Source organism: Caretta caretta, chromosome 14, assembly GCF_965140235.1.
Source record: "Caretta caretta isolate rCarCar2 chromosome 14, rCarCar1.hap1, whole genome shotgun sequence".
Classification (NCBI taxonomy): Eukaryota; Metazoa; Chordata; order Testudines; family Cheloniidae; genus Caretta; species Caretta caretta.
In genome coordinates, this window is record NC_134219.1 from 20298122 (window position 1) to 20315914 (window position 17793).

Genomic DNA, 17793 nt, shown 5'->3' on the forward strand with positions numbered 1-17793 from the left:
CTCCAGGCTTTCAGAAATGGAGACAAAACATGACAAAAAGGAATGGGGTGGAACTTCTATATGGAATGCCCATTATATGGGTGCTCAAATCTCAGCATCATAGCCCTTCTTTGTAAAGTTGCAGAAAAATTGTGTTCCACAATATTAGCATTCATTGTTTTAAAACTGATGGGCCATTGGCTATAGCTACAGTTTGAGCTGGGAGTGCAATTCCCAGCTCGAGATGACACACTAACACTAGCTCTCATTGAGCTAGCACACTATAAATAGAACATAGCCATGGCAGCGAGAGTGGCAGGAGAGACTAGCTGCCTCGAGTGCATGCCCATCCAAGACCAGAAGCTCGCACTGGGAATGGCTAGCTCCTCCCTCCATAGTGCTGCCACGGCTAGAATCTATTTTAGCATGCTAGCTCAATGAGAGCTAACACAAGTATGTCTCATCAAGCTGTGAATCACAATCCCAGCTCCAAGTGTAGATGTACCCTGTGTCTCAGTTATACCACTCTGGCAATGTAAAGAGGCCAGCTGGGTATAGCTGGCTGAGTCATGCAAAGGGGCCTTGTTATAACTGACAGGTTTCAGAGTAGCAGCCGTGTTAGTCTGTATTCGCAAAAAGAAAAGGAGTACTTGTGGCACCTTAGAGACTAACCAATTTATTTGAGCATAAGCTTTCGTGAGCTACAGCATCCGATGCATCCGATGAAGTGAGCTGTAGCTCACGAAAGCTTATGCTCAAATAAATCAGCTAATCTCTAAGGTGCCACTAGTACTCCTTTTCTTGTTATAACTGAGAAACCCATTCCCACAGCTTCTTGTGTCCCAAAAGCGCCAGCTGTCCCCTGCTCGGCTACCATAACCTCCAACTTCCTCATCTCTCCAACATCTTCTACAACGCATTTATGCATTTTCAATGCAAAACTTTATGACACACTAAAAATTGATATTTTGGAACCAATAAAATATGAATGGAATTTAATATCAAAATAAATAACACAATGGAGACTGCACTGATTGCATTTGCTATTTGTTTTCAAATTTCATTTCCTAAAAACACTTTTTCTACTCATACATGTTATAAAAAAATCACATCCCTAACTCAAATAGTTATACTAGGAAAGCTTTTAAGAATAGATCAGGCCCAAGTCACAGAGAACAAACTTGAAGTAAAAATTTTAATATTAATCAGTACTCAAACACTGGTTTCAGAGTAACAGCCGTGTTAGTCTGTATTTGCAAAAAGAAAAGGAGTACTTGTGGCACCTTAGAGACTAACCAATTTATTTGAGCATAAGCTTTCGTGAGCTACAGCTCACTTCGATTCCTTTTTTGTTTTGTTTTGTTTTGTTTATTTGTTTTACTGGTCTAAGAAACCTAACAACCATTCCATCCTGAAAATGACCACTACTATAAATTTTAATATTGTAACATCACATTTTAAGGCCTTTAGGTGGTTAATGAATAATGAAGAGTAAAGAAAATCCTGTGGGCAAACAGGGGTGTACACACCACTAGAAGAAATAATACTTTGCACTCGTACAAAGCCTTCCATAGGCTCTTGCAAATATTCATTCTTTATGTTAACAGGTGCACTTTATGGCCAGTCCAGTAAGCTGAACAGGTCCTAGAGCCATAAAGCATGGGAAATTATTTTAAACACTTAAAATCTGTCAATTAAAAAGCAAATCCTCAGCATTTTGCAGAGTTTCTATTTCACTAGATCTTTAACAAAATAAAACAAAAAACAACTGCAGCTAGCAGCAGCGACTAACATGTGATACTTCATTTAGCATAGTCAAAAAATTAGCCGTTTTGGTAACATATCATTTTTTAAAATAAGTTCATGAAACTTGCCGGTTGTACACTTCTCTCCCCACTTCCTTTTTTTAACTTTGTAGGCGGCAGGCATTGAAAGTGATGTAAAGGTTAAATCCACCCACATCATAGCCAGCGAGGTGGCAAAGGACCAAGAATTAGACTAGCAGCCAGATGCAAGACCATTTCCTTCCTCGTTATACACCCCATGCACTGCAACTGCTCAGATTTCCGTTTGGGCTATGGCTTGGCTATCCTCCTGCTAACCACATGCCTGCCCCACCTTCTCTGACATCCTTGTTCTCAAAATATGATCTGCATATACAGGCTGTACTTTAGATGAACTAAATGTATGCTAATCATGTTTAAGATCATGCTATCTACATATTTTAACACACAAATATCTACTACCTTGGAAAAAGAACACAGCATTCACAGCTGCATTTAACCAGTGCAAACCCCTTAGAAATTTAACTATTAATCTTGATCCAAGCCCTGCATGGTACTAATCACATTCATGTTGAAAGAAATTAGGATTGCTGAAAAAACACCCCACAGGACCAGGCTCTTGTGCCCAAAAATTTTAAGACTGGGTTAGAACTTGTTTTCTTTACCACATGCAAAAATACCTACATTTTTTAAAATCTGCATTAATACTGTACATACTTTTAGTACTGATGAAAGGAACAGGCTGATGTAACTGTGTCTTAAAAGAAAGCAACCCTGACTACCCAAGCAATTAAAACAGTGAGAACGACAAAGACAGGTATTAAACATGCTAAATTGACGCTTCTTTAAAGATTTGCGTATGAAACTAAAATACTGTTTGCTACAAATCAACTCAACATAACTTCAGGTGTCCGTCCCTGCTTTTTTGACCTACTGTCCAATTTGGCAAGTGATGCTCCCTACTCTCAGATATTATAGTGATCGGCACCACAGTTTAAGCTAGATAGCTATGAAGATACAAGCTGAGACACAGGTCTCCATATACCAAATTTGTTTTCACCAGGAAGTAGTTTGGTGATTCTAATTTAATTTAGAACAGTGAGCTTTGCTGAAAGCACTGTGCAGCAACATAGCAGGAGCTGATAAAATCACCAGAACAGTTTTTCAACTGTGCTCAGTGGCTCCAATGAAAAATACAGGAAGTACCAGGTACTGAGCTCTTTTGAAAATCTGGTCCACTGATTTTTACCCAACAGAAGCTGAAATGTAGACTAAACAAACATGGCAAATGAGTTATCTTCCACTAAGGAGTAAACCATCACTAAACAATTCTTAAGTGTCTGGGCTCCTGAAATGCAGAAGCCTTGGGGAAAAAAAAAAAAAAAAAAGCTTTGAAACTAGACCAATTTTTTGGCTGAAATTTTTCTTAAAAGCAAATTATTTTAAGAATTCATGCATATTATTCAATGTGAGAATATGCACTATACTGAGCTTAGTTGCAAGAGGTAGAATGAAGTATTTTTCCTCTTAGTCAAATTAAAATAGAGAGCTTCAATAAAATTAAAAATAGTGAACTCATGGCTGAAGCTAGCATTTTTCATTAAAATTAAGTGCGAGGATGTTTCTGTTATCTGTGGAATCAGCATTTTGACTTTCAAACTCATGAAGAAAGAAAATTACAGGAAGTTTAGGGTGTATCTGTACTGGGCTCTCATAAAAGAACTGACTGAAAACCAAACAGCATCTGATTATTTGGCAACTTTTGGATTTACAGTAGTTTATCTTTTGAAGATAAAAATGTTAAGATCACTTTATTATTCCAGCTACCATTTGAAGACAAACTTATTTTTAAGTCATTCCTTATCTGTTAGGCAAAATCAGTCTCCTCAAGCTACAGAGGCAATGGGATAAGAGCCCAAAAATAAGACTAAAGTCTGTTCATTTGTATGTAGACCTGTCAGTTAATCGCAGTTAACTCATGCGATTAACTCAAAAAATTCATCGCGATTAATCTCAGTTTTAATCGCATTGTTAAATAATAGAATATCAATTGAAATTTATTAAATATTTTGAATGTTTTTCTACATTTTCATATATATTGTAGTCTGTGTTGTAATTGAAATCAAGTGTATATTATTTTATTACAAATATTTGCACTAAAATGATAAAAGAAACAGTATTTTTCAATTCACTTCATTCAAGTACTGTAATGCAATCTTGTCATGAAAGCACAATTTACAAATGTATTTTTTTTGTTATATAACTGCACTAAAAAACAAAACAATATAAAACTTCAGAGCCTATAAGTCCTCTGGAATGGTAGCTGAAGCATGAAGGGGCATACGAATGTTTCGTATGTCTGGCATGTAAATACCTTGCAATGCCAGCTACAAAAGTGCCATGCAAATACCTGTTCTCACTTTCTGGTGACATTGTAAATAAGAAGAGGGCCGCATTATCTCTTGTAAATGTAAACAAACTTGTTTGTCTTTGCGATTGGCTGAACAAGAAGTAGGCCTGAGTGGACTTGCAGGCTCTACTACTTTATATTGTTTTATTTTTTAATGCGTTTTTTTTTTTGTTACATAATTCTACATTTGTAAGTTCAACTTTCAAGATAAAGAGATTGCATTACAGTACTTGTATTAGGTGAATTGTAAAATACTATTTATTTTGTTTTTTTACAGTGCAAATACTTGTAATCAAAAATAAATGTAAAGTGAGCACTGTACACTTTGTATTCTGTGTTGTAATTGAAATCAGTATATTTGAAAATGTAGAAAACATCCAAAAATATTTAAATAAATGTTATTCTATTATTGTTTAACAGTGCAATTAATCGCGATTAATTTTTTTTAATCGCTTGACAGCCCTATTTGTAAGGTAACATATCAACAAGCTAACTATAAAAGATCAAACAACCATAAATGAACACTCAGTAACATTTAACGTTTCAAAAGCTGTAAGTTATTTAGTTCAGTTCACAAAATGTCTGAGGTGTAATGCATTCCTAGATCTAAGCCAATTAGAAGGTGGTGTTCAGAGTAGTTTAGCTTGTTGAGGTTTTTGAAACATTTATAGTTACATTTTCAAAAGCACGTAAGTGAATTAGGAGCTTAAATTCCATTTCCTAAAAGAACTTAGGCACTTAAGCTCCCAAGTCCCACTGTCTTTCAATGAGACTGAGGCTAAGCACCCACATCATTTAGGCAAATGGGATGTAGATACTTTTGAAAAGTTTACAATTGGTCTGTTTCTCCTTACTTTTAGCATCTACTGCCCCAGAACACAGCTCTCAAAGATTCACCAAGATATTTTGGAAAAAAAAACCAAACACCTACAAAATGTAAACCTATTTGGTTCTATACTGTGTAAGATTAACATCTGAAGATACCAGAGCAGAGACTCAGCTGGTATAAACTGATCCATAGACTCCAAGCATTTCAGTGTTGATCAGGTTCATTTCATAATTCTTTGAAACTTCACATCATGCATCACGCCAATATGTCACAGCTACCAAGAACCTTTTGGAACAAGGAGCCAATCCAAAGGGAGTATTTTGAGTTATTTTCATAGTATATTGCAATGTTTCTATTATAAACATTTAAGTATTAAATTATGAATCAAATTCAAAGCTGGTATAAGAACTGATAGCTAATTGAAGTTAATGGATCTGCAAATGCTTGTACCAGGTCTGAAACTGACTTGATTTCTTTTCAACAATAAATGAAGAAACGATACAAAGTCAAAAGATTTTGCAATATCCATATTTTTTCTGTAGAACATCTTTAGGTCCAAACAAAAATGTTGAAATAATAAGTGAAAATTTAAATAATTTTGAGCTATTGCAGATCTCTTTCTAAAAGTTCAAGAATATTTAACCCAGAGATGCCTTTATACAGTGCTTCATTAAGAAGCTCCAATTATGCTTTCAGTCCACAGATGTGGGTAAGTACTTCTCATTAGGTGCTCTGCACTCCCTAGGACTCCTAAGAGCCCCTTGGACGTATAGTTTCTGAAGTAAATATAAAACCACTGACAATCCTGTGCGCCTTTTTTCATGCTGCTCTGCAGGCGAGAAGAAAAATGAAGCTGCTAAATAATTTTCTTTTATTGTACATGTTTAGTTAGGCCCAGACAGTTTAATGCAATGCATTCTAACCATACAGCTTGTAACTTCAGCTGCATTTGCCCAGGCCAAAACTCATAGGACTTCACTATAAACTTAGTTTTTGGACACATCAGAGAATGGAGAGGGCAGAGGGGAACAAAATAAAAACAAACAAAACCTTAGCTGACCAAACATAATAGTTGTCTTAAAGCAAATGTTGAATGTTTCAAAAAAAAAAAAAATCTGGCTTTTCTGCTTCACGTATACCTTCTCCTGAGAAAGTCCATAAGGGTCTAATTTTCAACAACAGTACCACTGTTAATCTACAATCAGAAAGTCTCTTTCTCAGCCCCACTTCAGTCTTTACTAGCAATGATGAGCAACACCATTGTGAATGGCTATATCTTTTCTTTCAAGCTTTTAGCTCATTTGCTTCAATTCTTGCTCTAAAGACATACCTGAAATCATTCCTCAGCATTAATAAAGCCACTACTTGGACTCCAGAACATATTTAAGACAGATGCAATGGCTTAAATAAATAAAGGCACCATGTTTTAATTCAACCCAATACCAAAGTCAATTACAAATATGTCACACTATAACTTTTATTCAAGAGTAATTCAGAACCCCCTAAGATCTCTAGCAGGATGCACAAAAAGCTTCTTGAGTCAGATTGGCAGCTTTAGCAATCTGTTGGGTGAATCCAGCAGTTGGCTCTAATGGAACAGAAAGTTGCATGTTAAGGAATCCCAACGTGCTATATCCTTCCCCTCTGTCAGATGATCCAGAGAGATCAGAAAACTACTAAATTGTACCCACAGGTGTGGTATGAATATACAGTTAAAAGTTACAATCCAACAGTCATCTCTGAAAAGATTCTAAATCCAGTCAACTCAGAAAGAATTTTCTAAGATAAGCAGCCATATGCATTATGTTTCAGGGAGCAATATTGAGCTGTTAGGGTCCATGTAGAGATAGAGCCATTATAGCTTGTTCTGTCAAAGATCTAACTGGGCAATTGTTGAACAGGCTCGGATCTGAGTTAAACTATATTGCTCAGAGTCAAAAACAACATTTTAAAAAGTACTTACTAAAAATACTATTTGCATAATTTAAACTAACATTAAAAACCACTCAGATAAGTGTTTTGACTTATAAGGTTCAGTAAAGTTTTCAGTTTATATATCTCCAGATCAGACTGCAACAAAATTTCATAAATGGATCTGATTTAGAGGTCCTGTAGGATTCTTTTTAATCTGCAATTTTTTCCAGTTTCCAAAGCAGCATATTAAAACAACTAAGTCCTTTAATATTAATTTATGTGTTTCGTCCTGTGGCTGTTAGTGTGATTCAATTACATATATGGCCATAAGAGTCTAAAAACTTGGCATCTATTGGGTCAGAAGGAAACATTAAAAAAACCCTCTATAAATGTTTATAATCCATGTAATAATGTGTCTGAAAATGCATATCTACAGTATACAGAGTATACTATTTAATCCCTTAATTACCATCTCCACCCTTAAATTACAATAAAAATAGTGTACAAATATCTTTTAAACAGAAGTAAATGCTGATCTACAAAAAAAGAAATGAAAACTAAATTAATCCCAGATTTCTGTAATGATTACCCCCACTAAAGAGGCGGTGGGGGCAATTAGCAAAAAAATAAATATTAACTAACCTTTCAAAAGGTGTTTTTCACCATCGATTGTGCTCTCTTGGTACTCTCCTGTTCCCTGAAAGTAGCCCAGAACATATATTCTGTGACATTATAAATACCATGAAGTATATTGGGATTCAATTACATTTATGGTATTTGGAATGTCACAAAATGATGCACTGTGGGATATATTTAGTGAACCAGGAGTACATCACAAAGGGGAAAATAAAAATTAAAATGAAAAAGCATTTTTGTACTGAATGCCTCCACCAGACTGAGAAGAGAGGGCACTCCACCCAGAAATCTGGGATTAACTCACATGACACAAAATGGAAACAGCTGACACTCATGCACAAGAGAGAGGTGAAGTTTGAATTTCAGCTTGCATCCTGAATTCTTTGGCTTTTGTCAGTTTAAAAATCAGACTTTTAACATAAACATATGTATTTAGAATGCTATTTCATTCATTTCTTTAATGGGTAAAGTTTGCATGGCTCAGAAACGTATTTCAGAATTCCCATCACAAAACGAATCTATTAAAATTGCAACTCTCTCATCATGAGCATTGCTGGAGAAACCACTTATCTGAACCACCCAGGTCAGATTCTCCTAAAAAAAACATCTACAAACTATTTGCAACTGGACTCAGATCATTGTGGAGCACTGGAGTAGATAAAGCAATTGCTTTAAAAGAGGAAGGGGTTTTTTTTTCTTCAAAATCATGAATGCTATACAGACAACTACATGGTAGTGACAGCATGTTAGAGGGCCTCCACTTTGCAGTTCAGTGGTTTAATTTCCCAATATACGGCACAATTAGTTCATCTCTATCAAATACAGTAGTGTAGCAGAAACAGCTGAAAAGTGCTGATCACTGAGCGCAGACACAGATGAAAAGAGCCCCTCAATACAGGAAATGGCTGGAAACGATATACTGTAAATTAAAGCCAATTTTCCTGCATTTCCTGAAGGATTGCTCATCTCAGAGATTCAACAAATCTCTTATTAAAGGCCCAGAAGTGAAACTATAATTTTCTTGAAGTTTATTTACTTTTTCAAAGAAAATAAAAACAAAAGACAGACAAGGCATTCATAACAAACTAAATCCCATAATAAATAACAGAATCATCCTGTGAATATTAGAAAAGAGCTGGCTTGGTTTTCCCATTTCTTTTTCCAACTTTCAACTCATGCAAAAACAATATTAAGAGAGAAAACGTTAAGGCCCTAATTCTACTCTAATTGAAATCAATGGCAAAAATTTCAGTCATGTCAATGGTGTGATATCAGGGCCTGAGATAAAAGGAAATTTGACACAATTTTCAATCATCATCATTTAGTTATAGAATCTATCAGCACCATCAGACCTTGAAAAAAATGATGGTACTGTATACAGCCCTTAGGGTTGCAGTGGGCTTAACTTTTTTACCAGTTCATTAAGGACTCAATCCAAAATTCATTTGAAGTCAATGGAAATATTTCAATGGGTGTGGGATCAGTCCTTAAGCCATGGGCCTTTTTCCCCATCATTTCCAACTGTGTGTTGTGATCATGCATCCCACGGCTGAACTGTCAGAGGCATACGGTATTTCTCAACTCATAAGCCTCTTCTACTGCCAAACCTAACGTCAACACCAAATATTCCATTGGTAACTGTTTTTCTTTTACCATTTTTACTTGATTAACAATCTGAGACTAACGTTTTATTATTGCAGGGCAGGACCACCAAACATGTATGAATGACCCCTATAACCACATCCTTTCCAAAACAGAGTTGAGCAATCCCCATGCAACTTTTTTTCAGACACGCTGATGTATGACACCCATTGGCACTTTACTTTGTAGTTCTTTATAATAAAATTATTGTCCTTTAGAACAAAATACTCTGTTTCATATTTCAAACCTATGATTATCTGTTATTGTGCATTTCAACGGTTTCCACTGCAGATCTTAAAGGAGCTCTATGGATTCCTCTCTGTGTTATGCTTACCACTCCAGAGGCTGTATGTCTGTCTTTAGGGTTATGGCAGTGGGGAATGCAATTGAGTTTACACTATGAAATCTAACAAACAAGGGTGTATTCATCTCTTGAGCCACTTAAACCTAGTAAAATTAAAAACAAATGTCTTCCTGCTATAACACCACAAAAACCAAGCCCAAAATATGTGCTTTTTAATGCACGCTAGGACAATCTTTCGCTAACCACCCATTAGACGTCTTATAATACTTAGCACACACATTCTTCTACAAACTGGACTGATTTCTTCCACAGTTTAACTTGTTTTTGCCAAAGACACTTTTAGTTCAGTGTTGGCCACCCGCCTAATGAAACAATCTCTTTTAAAGCCTAGTCTGCTGTCTTTAGTTGCACAAGATGCGTCGTACTTAAAAACAAGGATAATGCAACCTGTGTTTAAGCCTTCAAAAAATACTATTTTAAAAATATCACCAGCAAATGTTAACTAAATATATACATACATATATATATACACACACACATTATTTATATTATCAGGGTGTAATGTTACAACTAAAATCTCCTTAGGATAGAGGATTTTTTTCTCTTATTTAAATATGTATGCTAAAAGAAAAAGTGAAATAGCTTCAACCTTCTCAAGAGTAAGGTCATCACTATGCAATAACCATACACTCCAAAGGCATTTTTTCCAATTACAGGCACTATTATTATACTTTTAATGGGTATATTAAAACAAAAGATTTAATAATATATTTCTATAATTTCTATTCAGTCAAATATCTGTTGGAGTTTTTAAAAGTATTTTTGCCTTTAGTTTCTCAAAGGACAACTCTGATCAGCACCAAGTATCATTAGTGAATGGGAAAACACAACTAAACAAGCCTTTCTGTCTATTGCGTTAGCATCACAGATTGAATCACAACTGAAACAAGAATACCTGTGTAAGAAGTTGTCCAGGTGTCAGATTATTGATCCAACGAGTATATCGTTCAGTAGAATCCAATGGCTCTCTCCTGACTTGGCAACCTATAATCTAAAACAAAATAAAAATCACAAACTGTCAAACCTTAGACATTCAAGCATCAGTAAAAGCATCTGAAGTTAAATAATTACACACAAAAATCCCTCCATTACACATTATTAAGGTTGCAAGGTCAGGCACTCAGAAGTTAGGAAATGCCAAAATTACAGTTACCTTGCAACCTAAATTCATCCCCCATGTGTGTATGCATTATGATACAGTCTTTAATTTACATTAACACATACTATTTTTCTCAGTCTCAGTTCCAGCTTCCACCCCCTCTCCTTCCCAGGCTATTTGTCCCAATCTATTCTTCACCCGCCCATGTCCGGCTCTTGTCCCCTCTGCATTCGACTCACACAGCTTCTTCCTCCAGGCTGCCTGAGCTTGGTGGGCAACAGGAAGGGAGGACATCATGGAGAGCACAGGACAGGCAGTCTCCATGTTCCCAGTCCAGGTGCCCAGACCAAGCATGGCCTGCAGCAGCCCAAAACTGCAATTGCAAGGAAAGCCCCGCACCATATGGACAGAACCTTTTGGGAATATAACTGTTAAGATACTGAGCATGTGGACACTGTGATTTTTCAAAGACTGATAAGTAGGCCTACCAAATTCACAGCCATGAAAAAAGGTGTCACGGACCATGAAATCTGATCTCTCCCTGTGAAATCTGGACTTGTGTGTGCTTTTACCCTATACTATACAGATTTCACAGGGGAGACCAGCATTTCTCAAATTGGGGGTCCTGTCCAAAAGAGAGCTGCGGGGGGGGGTCACAAGGTTATTTGGGGGGGACGGGGGGTCGCAATATTGTCACCATTACTTTTGTGCTGTCTTCAGATCTGGGCGGCTGGAGAGTGGTGGCTATTAGCTGGGCATCCAGCTCTGAAGGCAGTGCTTCGCCAGTAGCAGTGCAGAAGTAAGGGTGGCAATACCATACCATACCATTGCTTCTGTGCTGCTGCTTGCGGCGGCTCTGACTTCAGAACTGAGCTCCTGGCCAGCAGCCATCGCTCTCCAGCTGCCCAGCTCTGAAGGCAGCAGAACCACCACCACCAGCAGCGCAGATAAGGATAGCAGTACTGCAACCACCCCTACAATAACCTTGCAACTCCCACCCCAACTCCTTTATGGGTCAGGACCCCTAAAATTACAACACCATGAAATTGCAGATTTAAATAGCTGAAATCATGAAATTTACTATTTTTAAAATCCTATGAATGTGAAATTGACCAAAATCCTATGACCTGTCAATTTGGCAGGGCCCTACTTATACCTTGACCAAATAGAGGTGGATTTTCACAGGGATGGCAAAAGACATAGCTCTTCCACAAAGGTCACCCCCCTGCTACATTTCAGCTTCCTGCTCCAATGCATGGGGGTACTTGAGCTTTTCAAAGAAAAAGTCACCAGAATTTTTTTTAAATTGGGCAAAACAATGTAGTTTTCCCTAGCCTCATTCTTGTAAGTGTCTTAATAATTTTGGCTGAAATTTTTCAAAGAAAACTCTGCCAGATGCAAGCATCTGGTATGTAAAATTTCAGCCCAAGCAGTTACAGTCTTACAAAGTTATAAGCAACTGAAAAGAGAGTCTTATAATGGAGAGTATTGGGCAACCTTAATAAAAGGTTGTGCTATTAGCCCTGCCTATATACTGTAATATAGAGTGGTTTATATCACATGAAGAACTATTCTCTCTGAATTTAACAAGACAAATCAAAACATCAATATAGTAAAAAATCTAGATACTGTATTTTAATAAATTATAACTGTGCATTCAAGCAAGTATAATATTCCCATAGCATTAGAACAAGATTCTCTTATCTGATTCCCACTATGTAGCTCTACTGCATACGAAGAGTTTGTTAAGTATGCAGAACTCTTTGAAATCAAGAAAATTTTTGATTTGAGTGCACAGGTAGAGGGCAGAATTTTACAGGCACTTTTTAGTTTTTATCTGCACATGCATTAATGTGTATCCCATGGAATTTTATGTGATCATTTAATTGTTTGCTTTAGAAATCCTTGTTCAAATAAAAACAGTGGGAGAACCTGACAAAATCAAGTGGGTTGGAGAAGTAGAGAGACCGACAGCCCTCTCAGTTTACTAATCTGTGTAGGTCTCTGAGCCACCAAAAATGTTCTCATTACTCCACTAATTAATTATGTATCCAACAATATTGCTGACATTCCACACCTGCTGCACCATTCCTTTTCCAGATTTTGACATACTTGTCACTGTGGATGTGATCATGATTTGCACCAGAAATTAATACCAACATTGCAGCATTAGGAATTCTGAGCATCGAGTTGGGATGATAGGATTTTGTTTGTTTGAGGCTGGGAATACTTTTAAACCACTTCTCTTTTTATATGTTCAGAAGGAAATATAACTGCACATATTGAGGACTGCTGCCCTATTAAATACTTTGAACTCTTCTATTCATGTAAATGTCTTTAAATTCACACATGCAAGTGGCTGGGTTGGAATTGCTTGTGTGCACAGCCAGAACAGAAATAATACCATGTGATTTATCTGGCCAATCTTAACTAATCAACACTGTGTGATCACAGAAAACTTTCAGAGGGCTGTTAGCGATCAACCAACAGTTAATAAAATTCACAGAAGAATGTGATGAATAATTTTTTTTAAAAAATAACAAAATCATGATTTATGTACCCCACAGAAAGAGGAGCCAGAAGCTCAGATAAACTATTTGAATTATTTGTTCAACTCTACTTTTGACTTAGCACAATAAAGCTTGAAACCTCCTGTCAGCTCTCCCCAAATCAGAATCAAATAAAGAGTCCTAAGGGCCAAAGTTACAATTTCTAGATATTTTAATAATGCTAATTCCAATTTTTTTAAAATTAATATTGAATGGAAGTTTTCTAACTTCCAATTTTTTTGGAATTTAACATTCCATATTTTTAAATGTTTCACAAAAGTTGATTAGAAGTACATTCACACTATCTTTCTATAGAGGGGGTTATTTTTAAGCAAACTATTTTAAAGCTAATGATTTACAGAGTCTTTTGCTAGTATATATTAAGGCAAGATAGACTATCTTTCTTGCATTGTAAGAACTGTGTGTGGAAGTTCAGAAGAAAGCTGACAAAATGCAAAGTGCTGTGCTAACACAATCCTGCCTTTCTGAAAGGTATTCCATAACAGAAAGATAAGGAAGCTTAGCTTATATACACAAATACCCTGACCCTAAGCTCTACAAATACAAGTTAATGAACAGCTGTCATGAGGTGAGAGATTAGTATGGGAGCCCAAACTTGTTTTCTAAAAGATTGGTTTCCAATTAGAGAAAAATTGGTCATCTCCCCCATCCAGCCTGAAACCTCAGAGAGGAGCAGGCCAGGTTTTTTGTTTTTATTATTTCCACTTTGGACTGCTTCCAGCTCACCCGGACCATTACCAGCAGCACTCAAATGTGCCGTCTGTTTAAGACTGCTTCTTAAATCTGGAGCACTGTTAGGTACAAGCTCTCAGATAAAGGTGAGAGGTTAACATGTAAACCCCTAAGCTAAACAGAACTACTGGCTCAACTCTCAGCAGGACTGTGTGCGCCCTTTATTCCTCCAAGACAGATAAAATGAGTTCCATGAACTTTACTCTGTGTGTGTGTGAGATGGAGGAGTGGGGGATGTATCATATATTGAAACCTTTAAAAATGAGGTTCCACTGCTCTTCTCTTGAATGTAAGTATGTCATTTTTCATAAAAGTGAAGTTCGGCTCTGTGTCCCTGGCCAAAATTTCCCCTTCTTTCCATGCTGCTATACAGGGTGCTGTACAATTGTTGGTTGCTGCTGTCCCTCCCACCCGAATGCTGGTTGCATTTCAGTGGTACATACTGTATACAGTTTGTAAAATGTTTTGGATCCTTTTGGATGAAAAGGATCATATTAGCATAGAATATTTTTTATCCCCAACAAACAGAACAAGATTTCAAGAATTGCTCACTATTTCTTATTGTAACAAAGCAAAGATAGTTGCCAAAGCAAATTACTTCATTCCTGGTGGGCAAGAGAGGTGTACTTAACAGAACATTTTGAACTTTCATTTGAAAATAGTTTGGTTCAGGTATGGTTCTAGGGATTGGCAAAGTCTGGCTGAGGAATCTAGGCCAAGGCAGGCTTCTGAACCCTGTTAACCTATCCCACCTACATACCAGGATGGGTGGTACCACGACCCTCCCCAGAATATGAAATTCATCCTCTACCACATGTTCTGCTAACTCCTTGCTTAACATTGTAGTTATGTTCCTGAAAAATGCTACTTTAAGCAAAATGATGTTAAGTGAATCCAATTTCCCCATAAGAATTAATGTAACAGGGGGAGGGAGAGGTTAAGTTCCAGGGAAAAAAATTTCACCAGACAATTTAATATTGTACATAGCAATGATGATTGTGAAGCTTGGTTGAGGTGGTGGAGTCAGAGGGTGGAAGAGGGTAGGATATTTCCCAAGAAATATCTTACTGCTAAATGATGAACTAGCACTCAGCTGAGCCCTCGAGGGTTAACACATTGTTTTTAATGTAGCCTCACACTCTACAAGGCAGCATGAATGGAGGGAGGGGAGACAGCATGGCAGAGAGAGACAGACACACACCGTGTGTGTGTGTGTGAGCGTGAGTATGAGTGAGAGAGACGCGCATTGCCCCTTTAAGTACGCTGACCCCACTCTAAGTTCACTGCCTTTTTAAGTAGATCAGCAAGTTGAGACAGCAGCTGCTGCCAGCAAGCTCCCTCTGTCCAGAGCCCTGTTGTGTCTCCCCCTGCTCTATGGAGATGGGGTAAAGGAGCGGTGGGCAGGAGCCTGGGGGAGGGGGACACCCTGACATTAGCACCCCTCTTTCCCTCCCATTGTCCCCTGCACAGCAAGCAGGAGGCTCCCAGGAGCAACTCCCAGTCAGAAGACAGGAGCACCACACGGCAGTGGGGGTGGGACAGCTGAACTGCCCAGCAATTGATAGCCTGCTGGGCGGCTGCCGCACAGGGAACTTAGGGGAGCGCGGAGCTGATGGGGGGCTGCCAGCCCACCCTGGTTCCAAGCCCCCACCAGCTTACTCCAATGGGCTGCTCTTCCTGCAAGCAGTGGACAAAGCAGGCTGCTGCCAAACAATGTTATAAGGGAGCATTGCACAACTTTAAACGAGCATGTTCTCTAATTGATCAGCAACGTAACAAAAATGTTAACGGGGACGACTTTAAGTGAGGAGTTACTGTAATTGCAAGAGATGGAGGAATGGGAATAGTTTAGAGTCTTACATACAAAAAACAAAGAGAAGAGAAAACTATTGCTGCAGGTAGTCATTAAAACTTATCCATGGCAAAGCACTACACCTAACAAAATGACTGTAAAAACAGGGCATGCATTATGCTGTCTCAATATGTTTATGTTAATCCAAAAGAAAATGTAAACTAACAAATATAAACCAGATAGTGTAGCGGGTCCTGTGTGTACGTTTAAGATTTAGATGTGGTGATAACTCGGTATTTCAACAACCAATTCTCATCGTTAACCCAACCCTAATTAAAAAAAAAACAAAACGCCAAAAAACCCCAAAAAACAAGAAAATAGCCTCTCTCCAGCCTGACATAGACCCCTGAAACCTTAATAGTTCTCTTACTGATAGAGATTCATGGTACTGGAATCTATGTGTTTTTTCAGGAAGTTGGGAAGAAGGGTTAGAACAAAAAAACTATGCATATCCGAAGCAGAAGGAAGGTTTTGCCACCCCACTTCCATAAATACAGAGGAAAAGGTTAATGACGCTTCAGCTCCCTGAACTTTCAAACCAAGTGCTTGAAAAACATTAATATTTTGTGTTCATTAATGGATGTAATTTGCTTATCTCTGCCCAATCTTTCACCTTCTGGCTCAGTTTGAGTTACCACCCCTTCCCATCCACCATGTACCAGGAATATATCCCATACGCAATGCAATATCTATATCAGAAATTAGCAACTTGGCATATATTTGATGGAATACTATCATTCCAAGATTTTTCATCCAGAATTATGTAAAAACAGAAACTTAATACTGAACTCTACTGCCTTCAGAGTAAGGCATTTAGTTATTTCATCTTAATAATAATATTTTAAAATATTTATAAACTACCATATGCTTAAAGAAATCTAACACATCACAAATGTTATAAAATCAAAAGAACAGTCAACAATTTCTTTGACATTTTACAGAAACATGGACATCGATTTTCAAAAATGACTAGTAGATTAGAGTGCTTCAACTTTTGGTGACAATCTTCTCAAAGGCCTTGATTTCAGAAAGCGCTGATCACTCATCCTCTGAAAAATCAAACCTCTTTAAATTGTCGAGTTGGGAACTTAAAATGGAGGCATCCAAAATCACTGTCACTTGAAAGTTTTGGCCCATATTTTTAGCAGGAACCTGCCCATGCCACAGTTTGGGAACTAAATATTTGTACTTTGCAATGCTGAAGTGGAACAAGAGACAGGAACCAGTTTTTGCAGCTTTAGCCAAGTAAAGGAGAGGTGACAGTTTGCAGCTGTCAGTCTTTTCCAGTATAAATCACATAATTTCTCCATTTCACACATTTGTTTCAACTTTTGTTTCTTCTTTGCATCCATTGTGCCCATGGAGAAAAATCTGAAACTATTAAACCACAAGGAGAATACATGACCTCAGAGTTCAGATAAATTCAGTTTTTAAAAATGTTTGTTTCAAAATCAAATACACTTACAAAATAGTATCAGAATTTTTAAAAGTCCAACATACTAAAGAGAGTTTACTACTCTGATCATTTAGACAAAACAGACCCTCAGATACTGTATCTGTGACGGACTCGCTTGTCTTACAGCCTTTTCACTGTCATATATGCCCACAATTTATACCTTCCAAGTCAGAAGCCTTGTCTCCACAGACAAATAGACCACTGCAAATCTACCCTGTATTATTAGCCTGCTGTGGTCTAACTGTTCGTATGGACCGATGTATCAGCTGGATGCACATGGACAGTTAGACCCAGGCAGGGGAAGACTCACACCCCCACTTGCCCCAGCAGACTAGCCCAGAGTCTCTCTAGAATCTCCTAGGAGATGACTCCCTTGGTACACATCCTACCATAAAATCAATAACCTTCCACTTAGCAGGCTCAATCTGGCACCACGTAAGTGAACAGCAGTAAGAAGTTGTAGTATCTCTTGGAGATGAGCAGATAATCAAAATAAACTAACTAGCAGTCTCTGTTAATCTTACAAA

At 37.5% G+C, this 17793-nt stretch overlaps 1 protein-coding gene across 5 annotated transcripts in view; it reads right to left on the minus strand.

The window, feature by feature from the left end:
• The window catches only part of QTGAL (queuosine-tRNA galactosyltransferase), a 304777-nt gene that overhangs the window by 205032 nt on the left and 81952 nt on the right, over positions 1-17793 (minus strand). For all 5 annotated transcript variants that reach the window (XR_012664925.1, XM_048817365.2, XM_048817362.2 and 2 more), the window contains one exon: positions 10453-10548. Coding sequence is in view for 4 of the 5 variants with exons in the window: in XM_048817365.2 (XP_048673322.2) it covers positions 10453-10548 (96 nt within the window). In the remaining variant the exon portion in view is untranslated. The remainder of the gene's footprint in view (positions 1-10452; positions 10549-17793) is intronic.